We start from the raw sequence: 27,374 nt of genomic DNA on the forward strand, positions 1-27,374 counted from the left end.
TTTTCACATTCTCTAAAACATCATCTGTCAAGCGAGTTGGCCGACCGCTACGTTTTCTGTCGCAAACACTACCTGTCTCTCGAAATCAGTTTGCTAGTCTAGAAATTGACATTTTTTCTGGCGGAGGAACACCAACAAATTTAATTTGAAAAGACTCTTTTACACTCGCATATGATTTCGTAGCAAAATATTGTTTGAGAATGAAAATTCGTTGTTCTATGGTAAGACATTCTGTTCGTAACACGACCGGAAACGGCACAAAAGTTCACACGGCTCAAGGAGAATCAACTCACACTGCCGTATCTATATCAGTTGAGTAGCGCTACCAACTTCGTGTCACAAAACAAAATTTCCCTTTCTTAGAAAATAATTACCAGAATTTAACAATTGGGTAACAAAACTAAAAAATCACCCTGTATTAATAAAAACCACCATAAACTGATAAATTAATAGCCAGTTCAACTACTTCGCAAATTCATCAATTCATCAACAGTTATATACTACCTCAGGTATCACATTACCTTTGCCATTAGTTAAAACTAATAGCTGTATGATCAGCTCTTAAAATTAAGATAAGTTGATAAATCAGAGAAATCAGCTGATTATGGTAGAGATAATACATTAACTGAGATAGCATTTAAAAAACTGGTAATAAATCGATATACTTGCAAAGCAATTATATAAATCTGTAAGTTTGCAATGAGCTTGCTAATTATCTAGTGTTTACGGATGATCTTGCTGTGTGTGTGTGTGTGTGTGTGTGAGTGTGTATATATAATATATGCATATATATATTATATTACTTTATTGATGAAACTTATCATTTTAAAATTCATATTATTCCTCTGTATTGCTAAATTATATTTAAATTCTATTAAATAGACATATCTTAGCTTAATTTTTCATGAAAGTACTTTTGTGGGATCTCACATTCTTAGTAATGATTGAAATAATTATGTTATTACATAATAAAAATTTTAAATTAAAAAAACTAAAATAATGAAAATTGTAAATTAATTTAAATGAGTGGTGCTTTCTATTGCAGTTTTTATAAGACCGTCTCCGTCAAACAGTCAGATGGTTTATCAAATTGTGTTTGTATTTATATTTGTAATTTTTAACATTTCTAATCTTTTTATCAGAAATAAATGTTTACTGTTATTATTATTATTGTTTTTTTAATTTTATTTATTTATTATTTTTTTGATGGTCTGCCATATTAGATAAACCTAATTTATTATTTGTATTTTCTATAACGTTCAAAAAATCTAGTTTTAAAGGATTTAACAGTTTTCCTATATAAATACCATCATAATCATTACATTTAATTTTATAAATTCCACACAGATTGTTTATTTTATTATTAGTTTTGTTTTTTAAACATATTATTATGTGATTATTAGGTTTGTATAATTGTTTCAATATTTCTTTATTGTAAATTTTAGTAATGTTTTCAATGATATTAATATATAAATACTTTATGTATACTTTTTCAGTTTTTGTGTCTTATGTATTGGTTGTAAGATAGTTATTTTGTTATTGTGTTTTGGTAGTTGTTTTTTATAAATATTATTAATTAAAGAAGTATCATATCCATTTTCAACTGCTATATGTTTTATAATAAAACATACAGCTAGTAGTTTATTCGCAAACACATAATAATTTACAGGTGTTGAAAGTGATGTCCATCAACTTCTACGCATTTGTCAACATTTTCAACCAAGTTCCTGGCTACTCTTATTACCTGTATCCTGTCTATTTCCTGGACAGCATTGGCAATGTTTGCCTTCAATTTCTGCAGGGTGTGTGGATTGCTCTACAAACAATTTCTTTTAAGTAACCATACAGAAAGAAGTCTGAACTTGTCAGATCAGGGAATCTTGGTGGCCACATCCTTTAAAAATGATTCTTCCACTGAAAAAATCCTGCAGCATCTCCACAGTAGAGTGAGCTGTGTGGTAAGTGGTGCTGTCCTGTTCCAGCCAACAGTCACCCTCAACCTCTTGCAGTAAGGCTATGAACTGTTGGGTAATTTCTTGGTAGACGGCAGTATCCAGTTTTTTCAAAGCACAAGAGTTCTATTATTCGTTGCCTTGAAGCTGCACACCATAGGCCTATTTTTTGTGGCTGTAGGGGAGATTCAAAGAAAATCTGCAAGCTTTCAGTAACCCAGCTCCAGTAGTTATGACTACTAACATATCTACCAAGGTGAAAGAAACCACACTTCATCTGAGAAAAACACTTGATCTAAAATGCTAATGTTGCCTGTAATGAAGTTCTTGAATCACTGACAGTAGCAAACCCTTTTATCATAATCAGCGTTAGTTAGCTACATGGAAAACATGTATTTGATACAAATAACAATTAAGCATTCTCACTGCAGTGTGGGCTGAACCTAGTAAAATGTTCTTTTCTCAGCTGTCTTCGCAAAGATTTATGAGGTCTTGTAACTGCTGCTTTAATGTCCTGTATGACCCACGTCGTTAAGAAAGACCTATATCCACAACGTTCCTGATCTAACTCGAACCTGTTTCATGAAATTTTTTAACTAACCTCTGAATAACACGTTTCACTGATGCTTCCTTTTCAAACTTCTATCTTTCGCTGACACACATGAGATTTCGTTTCTAGATAAGTTTCCATCACGAATACACTTTCTTCAACAGTTAACCACATCTTAACACACAATTCATAACCTTTTTCAAAAGCCAATGCTCAATACAGACTGGCAATATTCAAATATGCACACAATAAACAGTCCTCCTCACTCCAGCTCCAGTTGTACCAACATCTTCCACATTATTTTACCCACCACACACCAATATATACACTTCAACGAAAATATGTATTTATTATAAACTACTGATGGGTCCTCTTTTAAGTTGAACACCTGTATATATACAGCTTCTGTCTTTTATATATATATATATAAAAACATCAGAAGAGAATGCTTAAAATATACTAAATAATATATTAATATAATAATGTGATACATGTATTCCTGTTTTAATATATAGAGATTTTTATGTGTACCTTTTTAATATAAGTTAATTTAAAATATGGTTATTTGCTCTCTTCACATCACATCATGTACAAAATGGTTATGAATTAAACTAATGCTTTCATGTTAGACCTATATTTAAGGAAAAATCAGTACTTAAAAGACCACACTATACTCTTGACAGCCTTTTTTTTACAACTGCCCTAAAACAGGAGCCAACAACATATATCATTTAATTTCAGTTATCTATGAGAACCTGTTTACTATAACAGCATATAACAAGATCAGATGCTTTTACTTTCCTACTTTCCTGGATAATATTGTAAGACAATAAGATCATATAGGACTAAATTTTAAAACTCAAATATTAATTTTTAGCACATTTTGAACAAAACAATTATGTATTATTAATGCACACATGAATTGCAATACACGATCAAAATAGATTTAGATAATCTTGCAGGCCAGTACAATATTTTTTAAAAATATTCCCTTTCCTTATGGTTAATTTAGCCATAATTAAAAATCAAATGGAATTTATCAAAAAGTATACATCATACTCCTTAAACAAAAGAAAAATTTCTTGAATCCATTAGTGTATAATGGATATTATATTGTAATAAATAACAATATTTACAGCAATGGACAACTTTCTTTGAACATGGCAATTGTATATGAATAAAATACAATTGCCTCCATGATAATATTAAAAGTATTAATGAATTTAAAAAGATCATCATGTGTTAAGTGAATAGCGCTTCTATTTTTTTCAAGAATTTTCAAGCTTCCCTGTTGCAGTGATTGTGTTTTGTCTTACTTTATTTTGTGTGTTAGATTTGTAGACTATTATATACACACATTTCTTAACACACAGTACAATATTTTTATTTTTTAAATAATTTTAAAATACATATCTGAGATTGTAACAAACAAATAAGTAATAAAGGATATAGTATGTTAATCAGAAGCCATATGCATCAGTGCTGAGATAAATATTTTATTACTATTATTTAATATTTCTTTACTGAGTAGAGTGTAAATGTTTTCCTCAAAAAGGCACATATTAATTTTCTGCTTTACATTATCTATCAATCTTTCTTATGACTGTAATTCATGTAGAATATCTGAGGTATAAGTGGTATTAATAAGAGTTCCACATTTTGTCAGACAGTGGTGCTATATTCTGCTAGTTCTTCTTCTTAAGAGAAATTATTTCTATTATATAGCCAATCTTAGTGGTTAATAGAATGAATACATCACTTATAGAATTGAATATCAACAGCATTTCAGTACGCTTGGCACAGAGATGAAATATAAAAGTATATTCACTTCAATGAAGAAGACAATGAGAAACAACTTGTCCTTAGTAAGCTTGGCATGGGATGCTTGTTATTCCTGGAAATGACTAACACAACACATTTTTGGGGGTGTTTTTGTCTCCTGTCAGCTCACCTGCAACTATTGCGGTTTTGGAACCTAACATGCACATATTTAATAGACTTCTATTTTTAATAAACTTGTGGTTCAGTAAGTTTATTTTACAAATTTTTATTTATCATATTTGTTGCTACACTTGCTCATGTGCCACTTTTAAAACTTATTTGTTAAAAATTAATTGTGTTAATTTGAGCTAATATAAACTCATTTAACAGCCTTTTCAGTAGTTAAATTCATCATCAGTCCCACTAAATTAAATTTTTACATTTAATTTATTATATAATCATTCTTTTTAAACTTACTATCCAAATGCAACACATTCTAAACGAACTTCTTTTCCAGCCACTGGTGCCTCTGGGAATGCTTTTGGAAAATTATTTGGAAATTTTAACTGCTGATAATTAGCTGAAAAAAAGAAAGAAACATCACATACAGTATTTTATTCAGGCACCAGATATAAGATAATTTTATAAATTTATTTAATTAAATGCAATACATATCAAAATATAAAAATATACCTTTATTTAATTAATCATAGAATACAGAAGTTGTGATGTCACTTCTTTTTGTTGTTTTTAGGGATAATTTATTTCTGCACTCCAATTAGTTGTATTTTCTACCACCATCACAGCAAGTTAAGCTTTAATCTGGTACATTCAATTTTGGTCCTTTCATTTTTTTCAATGGATCTTTTCAATACTTTCATAAACTGTGATTTTTATTATCTTACATTTAATAGAATTTTAACAGAATCTATTACTATTAAAATTTTTTACACTATTAGAATAATCTTACTAATTTTTTAAAAGTTTTATTATAAAATTATTAAAAGTTTTAGACACCTTGTACCCTGATAGTAAAATCTTCCAAGACTTTTTAACAGAGTAATGTTCCAACCTTTGTTCATCTCTTTAAAGTTGTCTGATTATTCAAGCAGATTATACAATATAGAGCAATTCTAATGGAACTAAGAATTTTTATAAGAAATTGAATAAAATATAGCAATCTGTAAAATAATGGTGGGGATTTAAACAGTCACAGTTTTGAGACAAAGCATGACAGACATGAAATATGCATCAAAATGAAGAGAAACTGTTCAAGTTTTCGATGTGTAAACAAGTTCTAGTACCAGGGCAGGCAGGTTATAGTAAAAGACCCATGAAGGTTGTCAATCACCATGATTATGTACAGTGGAAGGTTCAATCTGTTTTGTGGCTTGCTATGTTTGAGTTAGTTATCCTTAATAGCACATTTTTTTCTCTCCTCCAACACCTTACCATGTAGTTTTCCACCTTTATATAATCCATCTATACATTTCTTCCTACCATTCTCTTCTTTATGTAACAAGAATTTTCATCCGAACCTTTGGTGTTACATCTTCACTTAGTTTCCCTACAGCTTCATTTTATTTTCTAAATACTAAACTTTTACTCTATAAAATATCTAAATCTAATTTCTCAAATTAATCTTCTTTTGCTATTATACTGCCTATTAATTTCATTTTTACAAGTTACTGTTTTCTGCTTTCATTATCATTTTCTGTAAATACTCATTATTTAAATATACTTGTCAAACAAAAACATTAATAGCATAATATATTGAAAATAACACTAACAAACTTCTAAATAAATAACCAAACTTACAATGTGGATTAACACGAAGAGGAAAGAACGGACCATTTCTTCCATTATCTGAAACCTTACTCTGAACGCTGCAACTATATCTGCCTTCATCAATCGTTTCAAGAGCAGAAAAATAGACAGCACCATCAAAACTAACAAATACCCTTTTGTCTTCTTCAACAAAGTTTGGGAAATAATCTCGAACCCAGTAATATTTAATACCTGTAAAAGAAAATTAAATCCCCATTATTTAAACAATAAGTATCTTCAATGAAAGGATACAACAAAATATTACTCAAAGTGAAGTAAATTTAAATACCTGGATATTAAAATTGGCTATAATTAGCATTTTGTTACAGTATCTATTTTGTATTAAACAAAAAGTATTTCACACAGGATTTTTAATCTTACTCATAAACAAAGGATTACAAATTAATTTAACTAATACAAAAAAGGTTTTCAGAATTAAATATGTATTTGCAATACAAGATATCTATTCATTAATCAACTTTTACAAATGACTTTAGAATGACTGATCCACAACGGAAATGTCAAAATATATAATAAAAAAAATTACATACAATAATTCCTTACCCAAAAATTATTGAATAAAAATATAATTTTTCTTACCAGGAAAGTGTTGGGGAGGATCACAAAATATTGCTTTTCCCCAATTTTCATTTCCACTTTCAGGAGATCTCTTCATATTAAATTCTGCTATATATCCAAAAGATAACGTAACAGTTTCTGATACAATGGTTCCAAAATTATTAGTGGCTTTACAATGATATGATCCTCTGTCTTCAATCTGAAATGAAAATCAATAACTATAAAATAAAAAACGGTTTTTAACGTTTCTTCATATCTTTTGACATTTACATTAAAACTATTAAAATTGTTCAATTCTATTAATAAAAGAAATTAATTACATTCAAAAGGAAATGATACAAAATACAATAATAAATAGCACTATTAATTATCAATGGATGTATTAAAATTATCTAACATAGAAAACATACGTTAGAACCACAAGAAATAAACACAGAAAATTATAAATTAAAAGATTATCTGAAATAAAGTCAATAATTACTGAGAAAGGATTTTAAACAAAAGAAGCATTTTATTTCTCACTTCAATAAGTGGATAACTTGAAACTCACCTGTTTTGGATCATGAATAATTAATGTACCACCACTAACAGTATACCTAGAATCACTTAATGGGTCAATTTTTTTAGCCATGAGTTTATCATTTTCATAATCTTCTTTAAACCAATCATATGTAGGAGTTGGATAACCACCAGCAAGACAACTGCACAAATAACATATTTTATTAATATTAGCCACCTAGTAAAACAATAAGCACAAATCTACATTAAGTATTAAAACCAGAATCTTCAAATACAAAAGTAAACGTTTACTTTCACAGTAATGAATAAAATTTGATTATTTCCGAAAGTAAACTCAGAAACAGAAATGACCAAATAAACAGTAGCGTGCAAATTAAATCGAACACATGGAATTTTTTGCTTATTTCTATGTTGTAACTACACTGCTTGACCATACCCAATCTTTAAGTTGCCTGTGTAATGTGAGGTTATTGTCCTTTGGTAATTTAGCAATTTTCATGTGGTAAATAATGTTTTGTGAAAGTTTATTTCATTTTTTATTAAAAAGACATTTTCCCAAGTGTCTTGAATATATAATAATAATAGACATAACTCCAAGAAAGCAATTTAAAATTGTTTTTCTTTGAGCTTACCAGTTTGAAACAACAACAAATAGCTTCCAAGTGTGTTGTTGGATTAGGGACAGTGAATGCTATTTTAAAACAATTAAAAGAAACCGGTTCCTTGTCACTTCAAGGAAAGGCAATTGTGGCTGTAAAAGAAAAACTACTCTCAAACAGAATCAGTTATTAGTGAGAAAAAGTAAACTCAATCCAAAATTATATGCTGTAGACTTTGATAGAGAATTAGCAGCCAGTGGAACAGATTTACACATGACAATATTAAGACACTGACTTATTGCAACTGAATGGAAAGTTTGTCAGTCAGCTAAGATGCAGCTTTTAACAGCAATAAGCAAAAACATGCTTTTGTGGGCGAAAGCACGTGCTAATTGAACCAAAGATTACTGGAAAATGTTGTTTTTTGAAAAGTCATAGTTTTATGTTCCAGGCCAAAGGGTTCCCATGTTACAAAAGCATCTGATGAAGATAACATCACCAGCTTATATCCAACAAACAGTTAAACATCCCCAGAAAAAAACATTTTGGGGATTGTAACGCTCACATTCGAAGGCCCTTGGTCATTAATTCCATTAGATGGTATGTTGAAAAGTGATGGATGTATCAAGATTCTGAAGAAAAGGGTTGTGACAGAACTTCAAAACAAATTCCCACAAAGCAATGGAGCAATCCAACAAGGTTTGGCACCATGCCATACTGCCAAAGAAAGTAGAAAAAGTTTTCAAATAATGATATATTAAACTGCTCTCATGGCCAGGCAACTCCCCAGACTTAAACCCAATTGAAAATCTTTAGGCAGTAGTCAAAAAATGACTCAAAAATGAAGTTACCACAAAAATTGACCTCATTAAAGCAATACAATCAGAATGGTTTCATGAAGAAGAAATAAAAAAAATGTGTAGAATACTTACTGAATTGATGCCTAAAAATGCATGTAGAGTGATTAAGGATAAAGGACATACTAATTACTAGATACTCACAAATTGTACAGGTATGATTTTTTCCCTTCAGTTACTTTTTATTCAATAACATCTGTTTGGACCGATTTGCACGCTACTGTATATTCTTGGGTACATAAATATTTTGTTAAAGTTCCCACACAATAGTATACCTTAAAAATCTATATTTAAAAAGTTTAATCAAGATTTATATGATGAAAATATTGAATCAATATTAATATTACTGAATTAATAATTTTGCTTTATAAGGATTTAGTAATGCTAAAAATTATGTTTATGCAATTGATAACAAATAACTATTTCACAAAAGTTTTTAAATTGAGACTAGTTCACTTTAAAGTAAATATTACAATAACCTCTACCCGAATATGAGCTCTTTTTTTCTAAATAATGCTTATTAAGAGACTACTGCTATTAGTGTGAAGTGTTTTCATGCAACTGGTGTTTCAATTATGTTTCATAAGTTTTTAGTTATTGAAATGTTCAAAGAATGTGTGCAACATAAACTGTGCTCATTTAGAACATGTTAGTAGAACTATGTTTTTATGCATTAGTATATTTTGAGTGAATCCAGTCTCCAGTTTTCATTCTCAAATATAAGAAATGCCTTAATTAAACTGAACTGTAAGAATATAGTACAATTATGTACCATATTTTAAGCAGAAACTTAAAAACTGATCTATCAATCATCAAAGGGATATCGAAATTCAAATTATTATACAGTTATACCTAATTCATTAATTTCCTAGATCATGGCTTTTCCCACTATAGGCACCTGAAGCACTCTATGAGTTGCAGATATTTGGGGAAGACACACTTTTCAGTTGGCAGCAATAATGAATGATTTTTTTTTTAAACATAAAATTGATGCCCTAGCTTTCCTACATTCATTTTCCTTTTGCCACATCAGTAAATTTAAAAATTAACCACAAAAATAGTAGAAGTTGATTTTTTATGACTACAGTATAACCTGTCAGGTACCATTATAAATAACAATCACAACTACTGTTGATAATTAACATCACTTGCATGAATAACAAAAAAACAACAACAGTGCACTTACATAATTAGATGTATGTCTAACATGAATTAGTTTTACATCTTTACTAAAAACATCTCAACATCCTCTCTCTCATTTTCTTCCTTCTCCCTCATACTCATTCTACCTATTTAACTAAATCTCAACACTAATAGCAGCTATTTAAAATGTTGTGCTTCAATCTGCAATTTTTCTACATAAAATCAAAATCAACTGCATTTTGAGATAACAGTACACACGATTGTTCTTCCTGTTGGCTTTATCCACGTTTAACCAAGCACACTGAACCAATTCAGTATCAGGGATATTTAAATGCACGTAGCATTTACTTTTTATAAAACTCAAAGCCCAATTTTCTTTATAATTTTAATTCAACTTTTTTTATCTCAAGTTGGATATTGTTATGAAACCCACAGAATGGATATTTTTTCATATCAGAAAAATGTAGATTTTTCATATTTACTCATCATTAATTAAATTAAAAAAGCATAGATTTGATACGCATCAATTAATGTGTTTATTAAAATGTGCGTGTATTGTTATATAAAAGTAAAAATGTTCAGCCACAATAATGCACTGAACTCACTCCCCTCATTCAAATAAATATGGGTGATATAATGACATCATAAGGTTACGCTCCCTATTTTCTTCAAATTTATAATATTTTTAGTAAGACTGAATTTATAAATTAAAACATTAAAAAAGACTTCGAATGACATTTATTGTGATCTTTGATTACACAAGCCGAAGAGCATTCACACACTGGCCTCTAGTAAGGACAAAAAAATCCTCGTAAGTCTTTATATAAGAATATTATTCACATGCTTAAAAAAATGAATGCATAAAAATGGAACAAAATATCCAATTATGTTGCTTTATTTTGTAAACAGTTAATATTCTTTCCTTAGCTACTTACTATTCAATGATCTTTATCAATTAATTATTATTAATCCTTTTATTAAATGCTCTATTCCACATTTGTAAACACTATGTTAAGACATTATTAAAAATACACTTAAATACTGATACTATGAATTATTAAAAATACACTTAAATGCTGATACTATGAAAGGTGCTTTTAAAGTAAGGTCCATTTTGAAAAAAAAACAAACCTGAAAAATATGAAGATACTTTATTACTAATGCATAAAAACTGCATCACGTGCTACTTTTCTACATAGCTGGCTTCAACTTAAACACATTTTTCATAATATTTCACTATCAACATTCCCTCAATTTGGCTGCAAGTGATGTAAACCAGACAGTAACACCATTTTTCAATTTGTCATTATCAAACCTTTGTGATGCAAGCCACTGTTTAAGTTGAAGGAAAAATATCTAGGAGCTAAGTCAAGGCTGTAGGGTGGATTGAAAATTCCCCAACAAAATCTTTTCAACTGCCTCCTTGTCTGATTTGCTGTGTGTGGCTAGCATTGTCATGTAATAACAAAGTCCTGTAGAATAGCTTCCCACATCATTTGTTTTCTCTAGGATTTTTTAATGTTTCACAACATGTATTCACAGTAGTTTCACGATCGCTAAATTCGACAAGCAAGACACCCTTTTTCCCAAAAACAGTAGCTTCTTTACTGAACATTCTTGTTTGAACTTCTTTGGCCTAAGAGATGATGTCTGTTGCTTTATATTGACATTCCAATAAGAAATCCAGTTATATTCATGCGCTTCAGTAAAACATTTTTCCTTGTGTATGTGTCAGTCAACATCTTAACTGACATCAATCTAGCACACAATCTTTTATAACCCAATTTTTCAGTCAAAACCTCATAAATTAAAGACGATTATGACATGTAATGCACTGGTTTTCTCAAAATATTTTGACGACTTTTTCATTCAAATCATCTAATATCACTGACAGCCAGCTGCTACATTCTTTATCATGAACATTTGTTCACCCATCTTAAAATGAAGGCACCACTGTTTAGTTTAGCGTCACTCATAATACTCGGCCCGTAAACAACACAAATTTGCTGTCAATTTTAACCAAAGAATTGTTTTTTTGCAATCAAAAATCAGATTACTCCTCATAATTAAAACTTAGAGGGATCATGAATTGTAGTACTGATACATGAATGGATGAATAAAAACAACTAACAACAAAATGATTAAGCTATTATTGATAATGGCTGACTATTGATTGAAATAACTGAGCTATGCAAGCACCATCTGTTTACATTTCGTACATAAGCAGAAAATTCAAAATAGATCTCACTTTAAATCACACTTCATATATAATTATTTAATTTTAATTTATTTATTTATGTTTCATAAGTATTTTCCATACAGCCCACACTTTACAAATAAATAAAGATTATAAAATCAGATAAGGTAAGACTAGATATTGAAGGAAAGAAAATTATAAAAATGAACATTAAAAAATACCTGAGTGAAACATCATTATTAAGTGTTTTCTTTGATAAATCAAATACCACATTTACAGGTTGATTGATAAAATAAGGTCCACAAGGTATTTTTTCAGGATCATCAATATCCAACCCATAATCATATGACCGATCTTCAGTAACCATATTGTGGACATTGGCTAGAGGAGCTTCACAAATATATAAAAGAAGATCTTCTCCGGTTACTCTTTCCAAGCCCCAACGTCTTAAAGTGTTAGAAAAACTGAAAATTACACAATTAGAATCAGGATTAGCAGCAGTTTAAATTTTCTCTTAATATTTTACCAACTTACATAAATTGTCCTGTTAATAAACTATTTGATGATTAATCATTTTATATATATATATTTAAATCTTTAAATACAATATTTTTCTTAATTATTGTAATTCTTACTATCATTATTTTTAACAACTTTAAGTATTAATAAATTTATTATTTTGAGGTTGTTAAAAGACATTCTGTTACATAAGATAATTTTAGAATTCCATTTCATAGGCTCAAATATGTTTGGAAAAAAATATTATTTTATTTGAATAACTGATTTATTTTATCAATATATATATATATATATATTACCACTGACTATTACAATCCAATTTTATATTCTGCTTATATAAATATTTACATTTGTTTCTTCTTATTAATTAAAAATTTCATTATACTTCAGTAAGTTTAAAAAACAGCTTTGCCAGCAGGGCAATAAGCTTTTTCTATCAATTTAAAAAAATATATATATAAATAAAAAGATTTAAATTAAATTTAAGTTTAAACATGATTTTCTATTAGCTTTTAAAATGATTTCCTTCAAATGTTGACATCAGAGTGTTCACAAATTTGTATTCTGTTAAATACACTTTCCATTATTGATTGCATCACTGATGCTAATATTTACACTCTTTTGGCTTAAATGTTGCCTTTCAATTCTGCTTGTAGTTTATTAACATAAGCTTTTTTCTTTTAGGTAGTCCCAAAGAAAAAAGTAGGTGCTGTCAAATATCTTATATTTTTTTATTGCTAAGAAAATAGTATAATGAGTTCTATTGTGGCTCTGTTAACGTGAGCTATGGATTGAATGATTCCCAACTGAGTGCAACATTTTCAAATTAAAGGTTTTAGATCCTTCATTACAATCTCCATTATACAAAAAAATCTTTATTTTCTCTATATATATATATTAGGGTAAATCAAACATAAACGGGATTCTCATGCTTCTAGTGTGCTTGAGTGGGGAGAGCTGACCATTCCACACTCCCAACCAATTCATCAGTAACACTCACAATGTTTGAGTAATAGGTGTACTCCTCTGCTGCACAACGCATAATTATAAAATTTCTTGCTCATGAAGAAGTTCAAGCAATGGAAATTTTCCAGAGATTAACTGCACAGTTCGGAGACCAAGCATTGTCAATCATGTGTTTGCCTGATATAAAGATTTCAAGGAAGGACAAGAACAAGTGGAAAATCAGGAACATGATCGCCATCCTCAGATCAGCATTACACATGAAAACATTCGCGCGGTTCATGGCATTCTTGAAGACAATCGACAGAGCATCCGAAATTGCACAACAGGTTGGAATAAGTTATGGGAGCTATCAAGTGATCATCACAAACAACCCACAGTTTTGTAAAGTGTGTGCCAAATGGGTCCCTCCCCACAGACCACAAGTGTGCGATGTGACCGCAGATCAGAAGTTGAGATGTTTGAAGGTCTGTCAGAAACTTACAGTAAGGTTTGCAAAAGAAGGTGATGCATTTTTGAGTCAGATCGTCACTTGTGTCCCAGTGAAAGCCAAGACTCGGCTGTCAGCTGACAAGGTTCTTTCAACCATTTATTTCAACTGGAGAGGCATTTTGCTCATTGATTTTTGCATGAGTGATCCACACAATCAATGCTGCTTACTACTGCAGCTGTTGAATGAGATGAGGGGTGCATATCATCGCAAAAGATAAGTCCAACCAATTTGAGAGGCTATCCTCCTCCATGACAACACCAGACCCCGTACTGCAGCTCTAACATCTCAAAACTAAAAGAAATGCACTGGATTCAACTTGATCATCCTCCCTACAGCCCAGATCTATTGCCCTGTGATTTTCAATTTTTTTTGGAGCACTTAAAGAAGCTCTAGGAGGGCAATGATATGAAGATGACGAGAGCGTAGAGGGATTGGTGCGAAATTGGCTCCTGACACAACCAGCTTCATTTTATGATGATGTGATAGAAAACTTTCCTTCTCACTGGGAAAAATGTATTTCTAAAGCAGTAAACTATGTAGAAAAAGAAATTGTATTTGCCTTGTATTTTTCAATAAATAAATTTTTATTAAAAAATAAAATCCTAAAATCCCATTTATATTTGATTTACCCTTGTATACATATAAAAAAAACATACACACTTAAGTTTTTATAAATAACTATATTATATACTTTTACATATACAAGTTTCAAAATCATTATCACATATGCAAGAGTAATTTTTATACCAAAATAGTTAAAAAGCTTCAGTTCTTTACTTTCAAATATGAATTGTAATTTTTTTATTGCACACATTTAATTTATTTAATGCGACTGAATGTTGACTATTGATTTTATTAGTGTAAATTTGTTAACTTATTTCATTTTTTGGTAAATTCTAGTAAAAACTACAATTTAAAAAAAAGAACAGTAACACATTTTATATTAACAACATTAATTAAAAAATAATAATAAATCTGGCTATAGATAATTAAGATTATAACAGATCTAAAATTTCTCATAATAAGAGCTATCATTGTAAAAGTGGCCAAAACACTTCTCTGATTCTACATTACCTGAGAAACAAATCTCAAACTTAAAATTAAGTCATACGGTATACAAAATACTATAGGAGAATTTAATGCAGGATGAGGACACTTGTACCATCCAGTATTATATTAATGAAATAGTACGAATTTTTCAATGACATGGGCAATCAAGTCACCAGATTTGAATAATTTTTTCATAGAAAATGCATTCTATCTTTTTACTAAGTTTCTTCCTTAGCATGTGCATAGAAATTATGGCCAGGGTTTCTCACAACTAAAGTTTTTTATAACAAATATTAACTAGAATACATGAAAGAAGTGCCTGTTAATTTAAAAATAAAACAAGAATCCATCTTATTAACTGTATTATAATTAGTACAATATAAAAGATAAACATACAAAATTTTGCTAATCAGTAATTTTACTTATCAGTATTAACAGATGAATGGAAAATAAAAACAGTTAATACCTGTACACAAGGTTAGGTTTAGGCTGATTACTTTCTTGCTCGGGCAGAAAAGCAGGCTCCATATCAGTAAGAGGGGTTCCATCTCCTTCATTAACCCAATAACCACTTGACTGTTCATGTGCACTAATGTACCACCTTCTGTGTTGGGGATCTTGCCATAATAATTGGTTAACTAAAAATCCATGCTCATCTAGATTGTTTATACTCACTAGATCGGATTCATATGCCTAAATAAAATAATCCAACATTAAGTTTTAAAATTCATTAAAAAACAAGAAATAAACAAACTAGCATAAGTAATTATCACAAATAAGGTTACAGGTGTACTTGTAAATTTTCCACAACTGGAACATTTGATTTTGTATTATAGTAGACCCCAAGAATGAGGTCCACAGTCACGTGCAGTTGGCTACATGGCAGTGTAATGAACACATTCATTTGAATATTTATACTGATACAAAAGCAAAAATTATTGTTTTTATTTCAAAAGTTTAATTTTTTTTGTGAATTAGATGTTTAGCATCTTATTTTTTCGTTGTTTGTCTATGGGTAACCAAAAGCAAAGACATTTTCATGCGGCCTGATTTTATAATTTCACCTATATTTTTTATGTTAAAATAAAAAGTAGACCAGATTTTAAGTTAAAACAAATTTTATGTGGAAGGATAATTTTTTATTTCTCCCAAAACGTAGTACTGGAATAACATTCTGACACCAGTGTACTCCTCGACATGGGGCAAATATTCACTATGCAGGAATATATGACAACTCTGTAGTTTCACTGTAAAAATTTAAAAACTCTTTAAATAAAGTAATAAAACATGGATAATAAAAAAATCATAAAATGAATGTTATATCATAGATTTTAAAATATACAAATTGATATAGCTACTTAAAAAGAAGAAGGTTAACAGTCTTTTACAGACAATAATCAATTTCCTAATTTTTTTTAAACACATTTTTATTCCTGAAAACAGCCTGACTGGTCTTCCTTTCTCATATATATCCTTTACATATCTGTATTGGTCACTGAAAGGTCAGTGGTGGAAATAAAATCAATAAGTGCAATTTAATTATATTTATTAAAAATAATAAATAAATAAATGCTAAATAAAAATAATAAAAACTCTAGCATACATTAAAAAAAAAAAAAAACACTGATGTACTCAGAAACTATGAACACCAGTTTAAAAAACAAAAGTTAAACAAATAATTCCATAAAGGTTTTCTATATATTCACTTAATTTAAATATTTAGGAAGTAAGATAAATTGTAACAATTTTGAAGCAAAGAAAGAACAAACTAGTGTACTCAGAAATAACTAACACCAGTTTGTCAACAAAGACTACCAATTACAAAATACTTCCACGAGGATTCCTATACTCAGGCCAAAATCTAACCAATAACTATTGAGTTTTGACGTGCAGGAATTTGAAAAATTCCCATAACAATACATACATTCCATGGTTAACAAAACTTTCCTCTGCATAGCAATAATTCATATATCCAAACCATTTCATATCAAAACCATTCCAACCCAGTTGAATAGAAAACCCACAGTATAAGATCTTTTTTTTAAAGTTAATTACAAAAAAGATATCAAAATACTCCAAAAATATCAAGTACAGTATCAAAATAAATTACTAATTTACTCATCTGTTGAAGTAGTACATTTTTAAACAAGAGTCCATATAATTAAACACATTAAATTATTTCTCTGATACACAGTGTTCAAAAAGTGATACAATCTTATAAAATACTGTGTCCTTCTTTTGCTGCAGGTTTATTTGAGGAAAATTAAAGAAAAATGGGTTACACAATGCAACAGAGAATATACATTGTCTCCTAATACATTAGATGTGCCTGTAAAAAAATGCCTTCATAGAAAAGTACAATGTGGATGCACCAAACAAGTTCTCCATCAAGCGGTCATATGAATCATAAAAAAGCATAAAGCATAAAATATCTGCTAAGAGCATAAAATATCAGCATAAAGCACAAAAAAACATAAAGCATAAAGCAGTTGACCGAAGTGCTAACACCATAAAAGTTGATCGACATGCAAGATGTATATTCTGTTAGTTCCAAGAAGTCTGTACAATGCTTATCTAGCCAGTCTGATCTCTCCGTTGGTAGTGTCCACATGACATTGCACAAGTGTTTAAAGGTCCACCCATACAGAATTTGTGTTGTTCAAAGAGTTGTTACCTGCAGACACTGGTAAATATGTAACTTTTTGTCAGTGGTTCATGTCATCTGTAATGCCAGATGGGGAAGAACTTGATGACTGGTATTAGTCTAACGAAGCGTGGTTCCACCTTGATGGATATGTGAATGTATAGAACTCACTCTTTTGGTGTACAGAAAATTCACATCAGCTGCACGGGCAAAAAATGGGTGTTTGGTGTGTGATGTCACGTAAAAAATATTCATGACATTCTTTCCTGGTACAGTGAACAGTGGGCACTACATACAAATGGTGCAACAATTTGTAAACATTATATCTGCAGACTGGCTCATGCATCCAACAGTACTATGACTCTCTTTGATCAGTGTTATCACGGAAAAGTGATTTCAAAGGGGTTGTGGCCCCCTTGGTCTCCTGATTTATCCCCTCCTGATTTTTTCTAGTGGGGATAGCTTAAGGATGCTACTTACAAAACTCACCCTCACACCATTCCTGAATTACAGAGAGCAATTGAACGATGTGTCGCTGAAATTTCTCAACAAACGTTACAACATATGTTTAACAGCATGCAAGTAATATTTATTTATGTGACTCACATAATGGAAGCCACTTTGAAAACTATTGTAACTTACTCGTTTTCCCATAAGATTGCATCACTTTTTGAACAACTGTATTTCTATCAAATTAGTTTTGTCATTATCGCTTAAAACAACAATAATATTGTTGATGGATATATCAGTTACATTTACTAAAAGACACTAATAACTTTAATTTTTTAATTTAATTTATTGGATTAATCCATTAAATTAGATTTATTTATTTGTAACCTAATGCGGCCTGATCACAATGAAAAAAACTCATGTAATTAGGTAAATTTAGGTCTTTCTTTATAAGTGTGTTTTAGTTTTTCTTATATCTTTAACAGAAAAGTATTTTACTTAAAAAACCTATATGAATTTAGCTTACAGATTATTTACTTCAATATTATGTTTTATGCCAGCCTGAAATTCAGATTTTTAACCAACCTGAAAATTCTTTAGTTGCAGCATTAGCATCAGCACAATCAACACTGACAATATCAGTTTTGCTAAACTGCATGTCTATCAATGTTATCAACATTTTTTAACTTCAACCATTTTAACAATCATACATTATAACTGATTGACATAAATTCTTAATCTGAGAGCAAAGAAGTCTCAACTCCAATCCATCAACAATATAATAAAATAAGCTAAAGAACATTTCACTAACATCATTACGAAGATTTTTTTTTTTATATTTCTAACAAGATCACATTTTTGTGGAATTTATCACTTAAAAATACTTCTTTATAGGCATAGCTAAAAAAAAACTGTAAAAACTCCCAAAAATTAAATTAGTATTTATTAACATATCCGACAGATTAAAAGATTCCCTTAAACACACTTACTGCAACCAATATGAAGAAAATATTTATCTTGCTTCCATTATTTATTTCTTTACACTTCTTTGTACCTTTCAGATATTACTAGTTAAGATACTTCTCTGCCTGAAATAACCTCAAAATGCATTGTTGTAGCATATTTGACAGCGGTATGTAATTGTACTACCACCATAGCATCTCTTAACTTTATGTTATTCTCCTTTTTCATTCAATGTTTTTTTTTGTTTTTTTTTTGTCCATGTCACCACTATTTTAACACTTATTATTCTAAACATGTGAAAAATTAGGTGATTTAAGATATATTTTTAATTTTAATCATGGTGAAACAACAAATGCTTATATAAAAAATTTTTAAATATAATTTTTTTTAAATTATAATATTTGTAACAAATAATTGATAAACAAATTAGAAAGGTGATGTACATTTTTTTATAATCATTTTATTTTAGTTACTAAATAAATTAAAAACTCCAAAAAAATAAGTATGCCTTTACAAAGAAATGTTGGAAAAAGAAGGTTTAGAAAGAATTTAAGAAAAATAAAAACACACAAAACTTTAAACCAATACAATCAAGAACAGCCACTCTAGAGTCCCAGAACCACTGAAATAAGCAACTTTACTCCTATGAAATTGAAGGGAAGCAATATGCAGGAGATGCATTGTTGAACAGGCTACACCACAAGCACAAAGGAATTGATATGCAATAACAGTGGCACTTATAGTGTTAAACATCGCTTCACTTGGAAATACTTTGACCTTTCTGATATACCGGGTGGGCCATATAAAACCAGTCTCAACTCTCTGACACATGTCTGTGTCAGAATGTGTGATCAGAATGATGGTATTTTTGTTGCACATGCGTATTAGTTATTGACTCACTCTTAAGCCTTCGGCCTTCCCCTCCCATTCAGTGTCTCAAGTGTTTGTGCACCATGGAGTATTCAATTGGGCAGCATGTTTACAATGTGGAGGAATATAAATTTGATAAATTTCAATAAATTTGATTGGTGAAGGATTTCAAGGGACATATCCTACAAGTTCCTGCGAAATAAACAATTCAAGATTTAGTAAAAAATTGGCGAACAACCAGCTCTGTTACCAATGCAAAGAGAATGAAATAACCAACTGTTCAAACTCCAGAAGTTGTTGTTGATATAGCGAATCATATTGAAAGAAGTCCTCAAAAATTAACATGACGATCAGTCCAACAAACAGGAGTTTCTCAAACATCATGTAGCATATACTTCACGGTTTACAAATGAAAGCCTATCATGTGAGTATTGTACATTAATTAAAACATAAGGGTAAACAAGTAAATTACTGTCAGTGGCTCTTACAAAATATTAGCAAAGGATTCCTTGATCCTTTTTTCTTCATTTCAACAGATGAATCGTGGTTCCATTTATCAGGCTACATTAATTCTCAGAATATGCATCACTGGGCTACAAAAAGCCCAAATGAAACAAATCAAAAATTACTCCATGATCTAAAAATTGGTATTTGGTGTGCATTTTTTTGAAGCTGTATTATCGAACCAATATTCTTTAAGGAGACTGTTAATACAAACATCTATTTACGACTGCATGAAGAATTTACGCATAACTTGACTCCAGAAGAACTTTCTTCTGGAAGATATTGGAATATAAGATGATTGGAAGATATTTCCAACTAGACAGAGTGACTTGCCACACTTCTAATCGGTCTCTCACTCGAATCCACCGATATTTCACAAAGGATAGAACATCAGTAAAAATTTGTAACCACCCCGATTTCCAAACTTATCACTGTGATTTTTACCTGTAGGCTTAACTAAAAGGGATAGTCTGCAAGAACAACCCAAAGACGTTGGAAGAGTTGAACGTTGCATAGCAGTTGGTGATGAGAATTTTGAATGGAGACTTTAAAATTACATTGCAACATTGTAAACATTTCTTTTTTCAAAAGCACTGTAATCAAAATCAATAAATGTAAGTAATTTAATATTACTTTTTGCTTTTAATTTTTATTTTCATTTTTAAATTTTTATTTCCTGAGGCCGGTTTTATTTGGCCCACTCTTTATAAGAAATTTCTTATAGCATTTCTTAAGCCACATTGTTATTAGAAAAGAGACACAGGTTTATCATGCAACTCTGGAATCATATCAGCTATGAAGAAGAAGGCATACTATATCAATGAAAAGACAGAGATTTTAGCAGGCAATGTCAACTCATAAAAGCATGGAAATTCTTTTAGTATTTTTGCATATTAAATTCTTTTGTCTAAGCTCCACAATAACTGCCATCTCCAACTATGAGACCTTGAAGAAACTGCATGAAGTCATTCAGAACAAGATATGGCATGCATCACTTTAGTGCAACCATTGTGTTCATCATGGCAATCCTCTATTAGATATTGCTGCTTGAACCAAACAATTCACCTCATCTGACTGGGAACACAAATGACTTACCCTTCTACAACCCAGAGTTAGGAGCAAGTCATTACTGTCTGTTATTTTTATATAATAATATAACTGAAGAGATTTCTATCCAGTCATGGTTTGATGATGACTACATCAAGAGATCAATAAGGATTTATTTTTACAATCAAATTAGTACATCTTTAAATTTCACATATAATCGGCATTCTAATAATAACTGGCTTTCAAATAATTGGCATATAATACCAATTATTTGGCAAATTTTTGCCAAATAAAAATTTTTTTAATTAAAAAAATCATAATAAAAAATGTTTATAATTTTTTGCAAATAATTGGTTTTGATTGAAGCATCTACAGTGGTTTTTAAATAGATTCTTATTTGTTGTGGCCTAACAGTAATCATTTTGGAATATACTGTGTATTAATATGGTACATTATTTTGCTGCAATATACAGTATAAATTTTATTTGAAATATTTTGCAGATTCTATCATTTTCTGGTATCCAGTTGTTAACATTAGCACAACCATAAAACATACAATAAACACTCATACAGTGAAAGAAAAACAGTTACATGCACAGCAATTCACCACTCCCATCATAAACATGCTCTCTCTCTTTTTTTCTACCTATTTTTACCCACAATTAGCTATTAAACAACCCCAGAAATATATTAAATCATTAAAAAATAAAAAGTCAATTTTTATTTTCAATAAAGAAAATTGCAATTGTTAATAGTGAAAATTAGCTTAAAATTATGTCTAAAGTTAACTTATTTTTTAATAACATTTTATAGCCATGAACCTGAGATCATCCACAGTAAAACAATTGATACTGAAGTTTTGTGGTTTCACTCCCAAACCTGTAAAAACTATTTAAAAAAATACCATAATATTAGAAATTAATCTACTTTATGCTATGGAAAAAGCAATAAACACATACTTGGCAATTTCTTCTAGCATCATTTCTGTTTCTAATCGGAGATTTAATAAAACGATAACAAGACTGTTGGAATGGTACCCAATGTTGAGGGCACTTCCATTCTCCTACACCTTCCTGCCCTTCGACTACAGCCAGAATCAACAGTAATATAATTGAAAGTAATTCCTGCATAACTGTAAACACACAAAAAACCACATCATCAACAGTAAATTTAATAACCTAATGCAACAATCATTTTCCAGGTCATAAATAATCGAGTGAAACAGTAACTAAAGAAAAAAACTCTGAACATGACTAATTAACCATCTACATTCCTTACTTATATGATGAAAAAAACAGAATATAAGAATACTCATTATCACGGTTAAAAATGGAAATAAAAAACTACACTAAACAGTTAATCAAATAAATTGGAAAACTTTATGTTAAAAACATTTATAATAATTTTACTTAAAATATAAAACTATATACCATTCCGATCATTATGCGATCATAATCAGAGGGTACTAAGGAAAAGTGCCCTAAGTAAATTAATAAATAGCTTAAAGAATATTAAGCGAAAAATAAACAGTAATTTTGAAACATTATAAAACAAGTTTTTTAGAAGTGAACAATCTAAATTGGTCGATCCTGTGGTTTAATGGTTTAAAACTTATTAAAAGGTTAACAATTTGTTTAAAAGAACAATTTTTACAGTTACTCTAAAACCAAAAAAATAAATATTAAAAATAATAGTTTTATAGCACTCCATAATTTTTTATTTGTTCAATTAAAATTTCTTTTTTCGTTTCATTTATAATCTTATAAGTAACCTTTTCTCAATTTCTACTAATCAGTGTTTAACAATCAATATCTAGTTTTAGAATTTATGTTAACTTATTATTAGTGGTCTAAGTAAGGGCCGTCGGCTTATATTTAAATATTAGTGGGTCTGAACACAATTTCACGCATGCAGTGCCATCTATCAGCTATTTACGATGCAACTGCAGTTGTTGTTTTGATACAGTAGTCATTTGTCTGCTCGTGAATACAGATCAAAATCTCCACGACAATCGTTTCTCCCACTAGTTGTGAAGTGTGCACTGTGATTCGACTTTTGTGTGCAAAAGAATCTTCAGCTGCTGAAATTCATCAGAAGTTGTGCCTAGTATAGGACCTACAGTAATGAGTGAAAGAAAGGTTAGACGACAAAGGTGTCAAGACTTTAAAAATGGCTGCATAAATGTGCATGACAAAGAGCATAGTGGCAGGTCCATTATTCAGACCAACAAAATCAATGAAAAAGTAAACCAAAGACAGCGATGTGATCGGCGATTGACGATTAGTGCTCTGGCTGATGAATTTTTGCATGTTGGATGCACCTCTATCTACACAACCATCACAGAAAGGCTCACATATCATAAATTCTGTGCAAGGTGGATACCGAAAGTGTTCACTGATCTACACAAAGAGCAAAGAATGTGCACTGGATGAGCGTTTTTAGGGACCGCTATCAACAAGATGGAGATGATGTTTTTCCACATTGTTACAGGCGACGAGATGTGAAACCAACGCAGAATCTAAACAACAGTCGATGCAGTGGCACCATTTAAGTTCCCCAAACCGAAAAAGTTTAAGCAATCTCCATACTAGAGTCGAAAAATGTTGGCTACCGGTTTTTGGGACGAAAAGAGCGTCATTTTGGTTGATTTCACGGTACTGGATCAACAATTACAGCTGATATGTACTGCAAAATGCTCACCAAACTAAGATGTGCGATCCAAAATCAACGATGCAAGAAACTGTTGTCCAATGTAATCCTCCTACATGACATTGTATGTCCTCACACCGCTGCCTTAACCAAGAAGATTCAAGATTTTTGTTGGGAAGTTTTTGACCACCCTCCATATAGTCAGTCCCGACCTTGCACCTAGTGACTACTTCCTCTTCTTGCATTTGAAAAAGTGGCTCATTGGACAACAGTTTGAAAACAATGAGGAACTCTAAAGTGCCATTGTCAAATGGTTCAATTCCCAGACGGCGAACTTCTACGCAGAGGGGTTAATGAAACTGGTGCAATGTTACAAAAAGTGCTTACAACTGAACGGCAATTATGTGGAAAAGTGAAGTAGTTAAGTAATAAACTAAAACTGTAAGTAAAAACCTTTTCTCACAAGTTAATTTTTTTTAATGTCCAAACGGCCCTTATTTTATGAATACGCCTCGTACTGTGAATAATACACTTACTAAATTTATGTTCTTATACATAAATCTTTTATTTAAAAACTTAACTGAAAATGGAAATAAATACTACAATTGAATGATATTTTGTTTTCTGCTCTATGTAATTGGCACTATAAAAATAATGCTAATTAACCTAGAACAAGGAGAAACTCTATTCTGATAATAAATAACTAAACAATAAGAAACTAAACCCAATCCATCTTAATCCAACAATAACGATTACATTTTAGTAATGTAAATAATGACCATGTAACTGTAAAAAGAATTTTAGTTCATACTGTAAATTATGATATATTGAATAATTACTACTTTAAGTAAGCAATATATCCACTTAAAACAGACTAATATAATTATAAATCAATGCATATCAAGTATTAATGTTATTACAAAATACATTAAACTTCTGCATCAATTTAAGGAATTCTAAGATAAAAGATAACATCCACATAGACAAGTCACTAACTTGAGGTTGAAAGTACTAAACTTTCAACCTCAAGTGAACAAAGAAATGGTTTATATTTTAGTTTGTAACATGTAAATACCACACAATTCTGAGGACAGGCAAGTGTTTTGTTAAAAGAGAGTAAGAGCCTACAAAAGCCCTTTGGTACCTGGAAATAGAGTATTTGTTTACAGCATGTATTTGAGAAGTTCAATGCAGAATTTACTGTTAGTAATAAGCTACTTTCATCCCTAAGTAAAGATACCCAAACTCCCAAGGAAACATGGATGGGTTGATATCCCACTCTGACCAGAAAAGACTGTGAAGCTATCAGCAGGGTTATTCTCAGTCTCATCACGTGATTCCCGCATGTGTGAGGATATGCGATTCCCTCATGGACACATGATCATATGATACTCAGAGGAATTCCTTCTCACACTACCCTCCCTTTTTCAACATATCCAATCTCTACTTCCACAGTGTTATGTGGGTTTCAGTAAGATGCCTACCAGACCAATGTTTAGGATATGGAATTCCATTTAAATAATTGCATTTTTTGTCTCTTTAGTTTGGTGGGGATTTAGAGGCTTTGTTTCTTAGCTCAATGAAAACTCAAGTATTGTGTGTTATAATAAAACACTGAATATAATAAATGTTATTGTAATATGTACCAATTGATGATGCGGTATCCTGTAAAAGTTGATTGGTATTAGTTTTTTTTGTTTTTCTCTTACTGTGTTCGCGCAGGATCAAAGTCAACGATGCATTATCAGCACTTTAGTCAATCAGCATTCGGTTTTGTGAGTTATGGTGACATGTTCACATGTTAATCCATTTTGTGGAGAGAGGTTAGAGATAAATTACCAAAGTATGACAATACTTAACACCATCTCATTTCGTAGGACACTTGGCCGAATTTACTTTTAAACAGAGATATGGTCACTTCAAAGAGAGACTGCATCGGTGTTTCGGGCTATAAATCATGTGTTTGATGGATTATCACCTTACAAAAACGTCATCAGTCATCTTCAACAGCTAATTTAGTTTATGGTTTATGCTTCTCTCCACAGAATAGATTAGCATCTGAACAGGTCACCATAACTCACAAACTGATTGGAGTACTGATAATGCGGCATGGACTTTGATTTGTACTTGTCACTATCAAAACCTGCTGTTTTCCTGATCCTAAGCATATCCATTGCAGTATATTAAAGTATTATAAAAATTTAAGTTGTTCAATTGCTCAGAACTGACTTAGTAACTGGCTGAATGAGAAAATAGAACTTAATTAATACACGGAGAAAAAGTACACAGCCAAATTTAACAGCAGAACTTGTAGGTAAAAAGAAAATGATGGAAGAAAAAAATAGAGGACTAATAAAAAAATTCATAGTAAAAATTTTAAAATATAATTATAAGAAATGGGAAAGAACTGAATACAAAAATTACTAATTATTTAACAAATGTACCCAGAGCAAAACAATTAATGATGAATGTAAAAATGACAAGTACTAGCAGCCAAATTTAAATTAATTTAATTTGATTAAATTTAGCATTAGAAAGAAAAGAATTGAAAAATACCGTTGAACTCAATTCAAAAACATTGAAGTTTCGAACATTGTTATCTTAAAACTGTGACTAATGAATAATTCATAATTTCAACCAAAACTGATAATAAACAATATCAACTACAAATTGAAATACAAACCTGTCAAAGTATACAGTAGACCTCGTAACAAGACTTGAAAGCTAACCATAAACAGTCAGTCAAAAAATCTTAACCTCGAAATACTAACTTCAAAACTTCTAAAAAAACTACTTAAAATAACAAAATAAATTTATATTAAGTTTCATTATATTACCTCAATGCGTTTTCTGTCATTGATCACAACAAACCAGCTTGAAAAATAATTGTTTACGATACTCTCACACCCAAAGACTACACATAGCCACACCTACTAGCTGGAATGAGTAATTTAGATGATGCTATAACGAAATATAAGAGGTACAAAATCCGTTAAAAATACTTTTTGAAATTTTAGGTTTATGATTAACCAGGAATACAAAATACCAAAAAAAAGTTATGTCACTAAAATTTATAGTAATAATTAAAACAACACTTTTGTTTCGACAAAATACAGCAATAAGTTATTCATTTTTACAATGGAACTTTTTAAAATAAAATCAACTTAAACAACTTTATAAGTAAAATACAACAATTTTATATATAAAAAATTTAAATTATTTATTAAAAATATAAATT

General features: G+C 30.2%; 1 protein-coding gene across 1 annotated transcript in view; it reads right to left on the reverse strand.

Moving 5' to 3' along the window:
- Positions 1-27,117, reverse strand: part of Cont (Contactin) — a 67,435-nt gene extending 40,318 nt beyond the window's left edge. The window contains exons 1-8 of the mRNA XM_075362873.1: positions 26,974-27,117; positions 22,447-22,619; positions 15,476-15,702; positions 12,206-12,448; positions 7,220-7,370; positions 6,691-6,868; positions 6,082-6,282; positions 4,741-4,843 (exon numbers count right to left, since the gene is read on the reverse strand). Coding sequence (XP_075218988.1) covers positions 4,741-4,843; positions 6,082-6,282; positions 6,691-6,868; positions 7,220-7,370; positions 12,206-12,448; positions 15,476-15,702; positions 22,447-22,617 — 1,274 coding nt within the window. The 5' untranslated portion in view covers positions 22,618-22,619; positions 26,974-27,117. The remainder of the gene's footprint in view (positions 1-4,740; positions 4,844-6,081; positions 6,283-6,690; positions 6,869-7,219; positions 7,371-12,205; positions 12,449-15,475; positions 15,703-22,446; positions 22,620-26,973) is intronic.
- Positions 27,118-27,374: the final 257 nt, after the last annotated feature.

This window comes from Lycorma delicatula, chromosome 4, assembly GCF_047948215.1.
Source record: "Lycorma delicatula isolate Av1 chromosome 4, ASM4794821v1, whole genome shotgun sequence".
NCBI classification, from domain to species: Eukaryota; Metazoa; Arthropoda; class Insecta; order Hemiptera; family Fulgoridae; genus Lycorma; species Lycorma delicatula.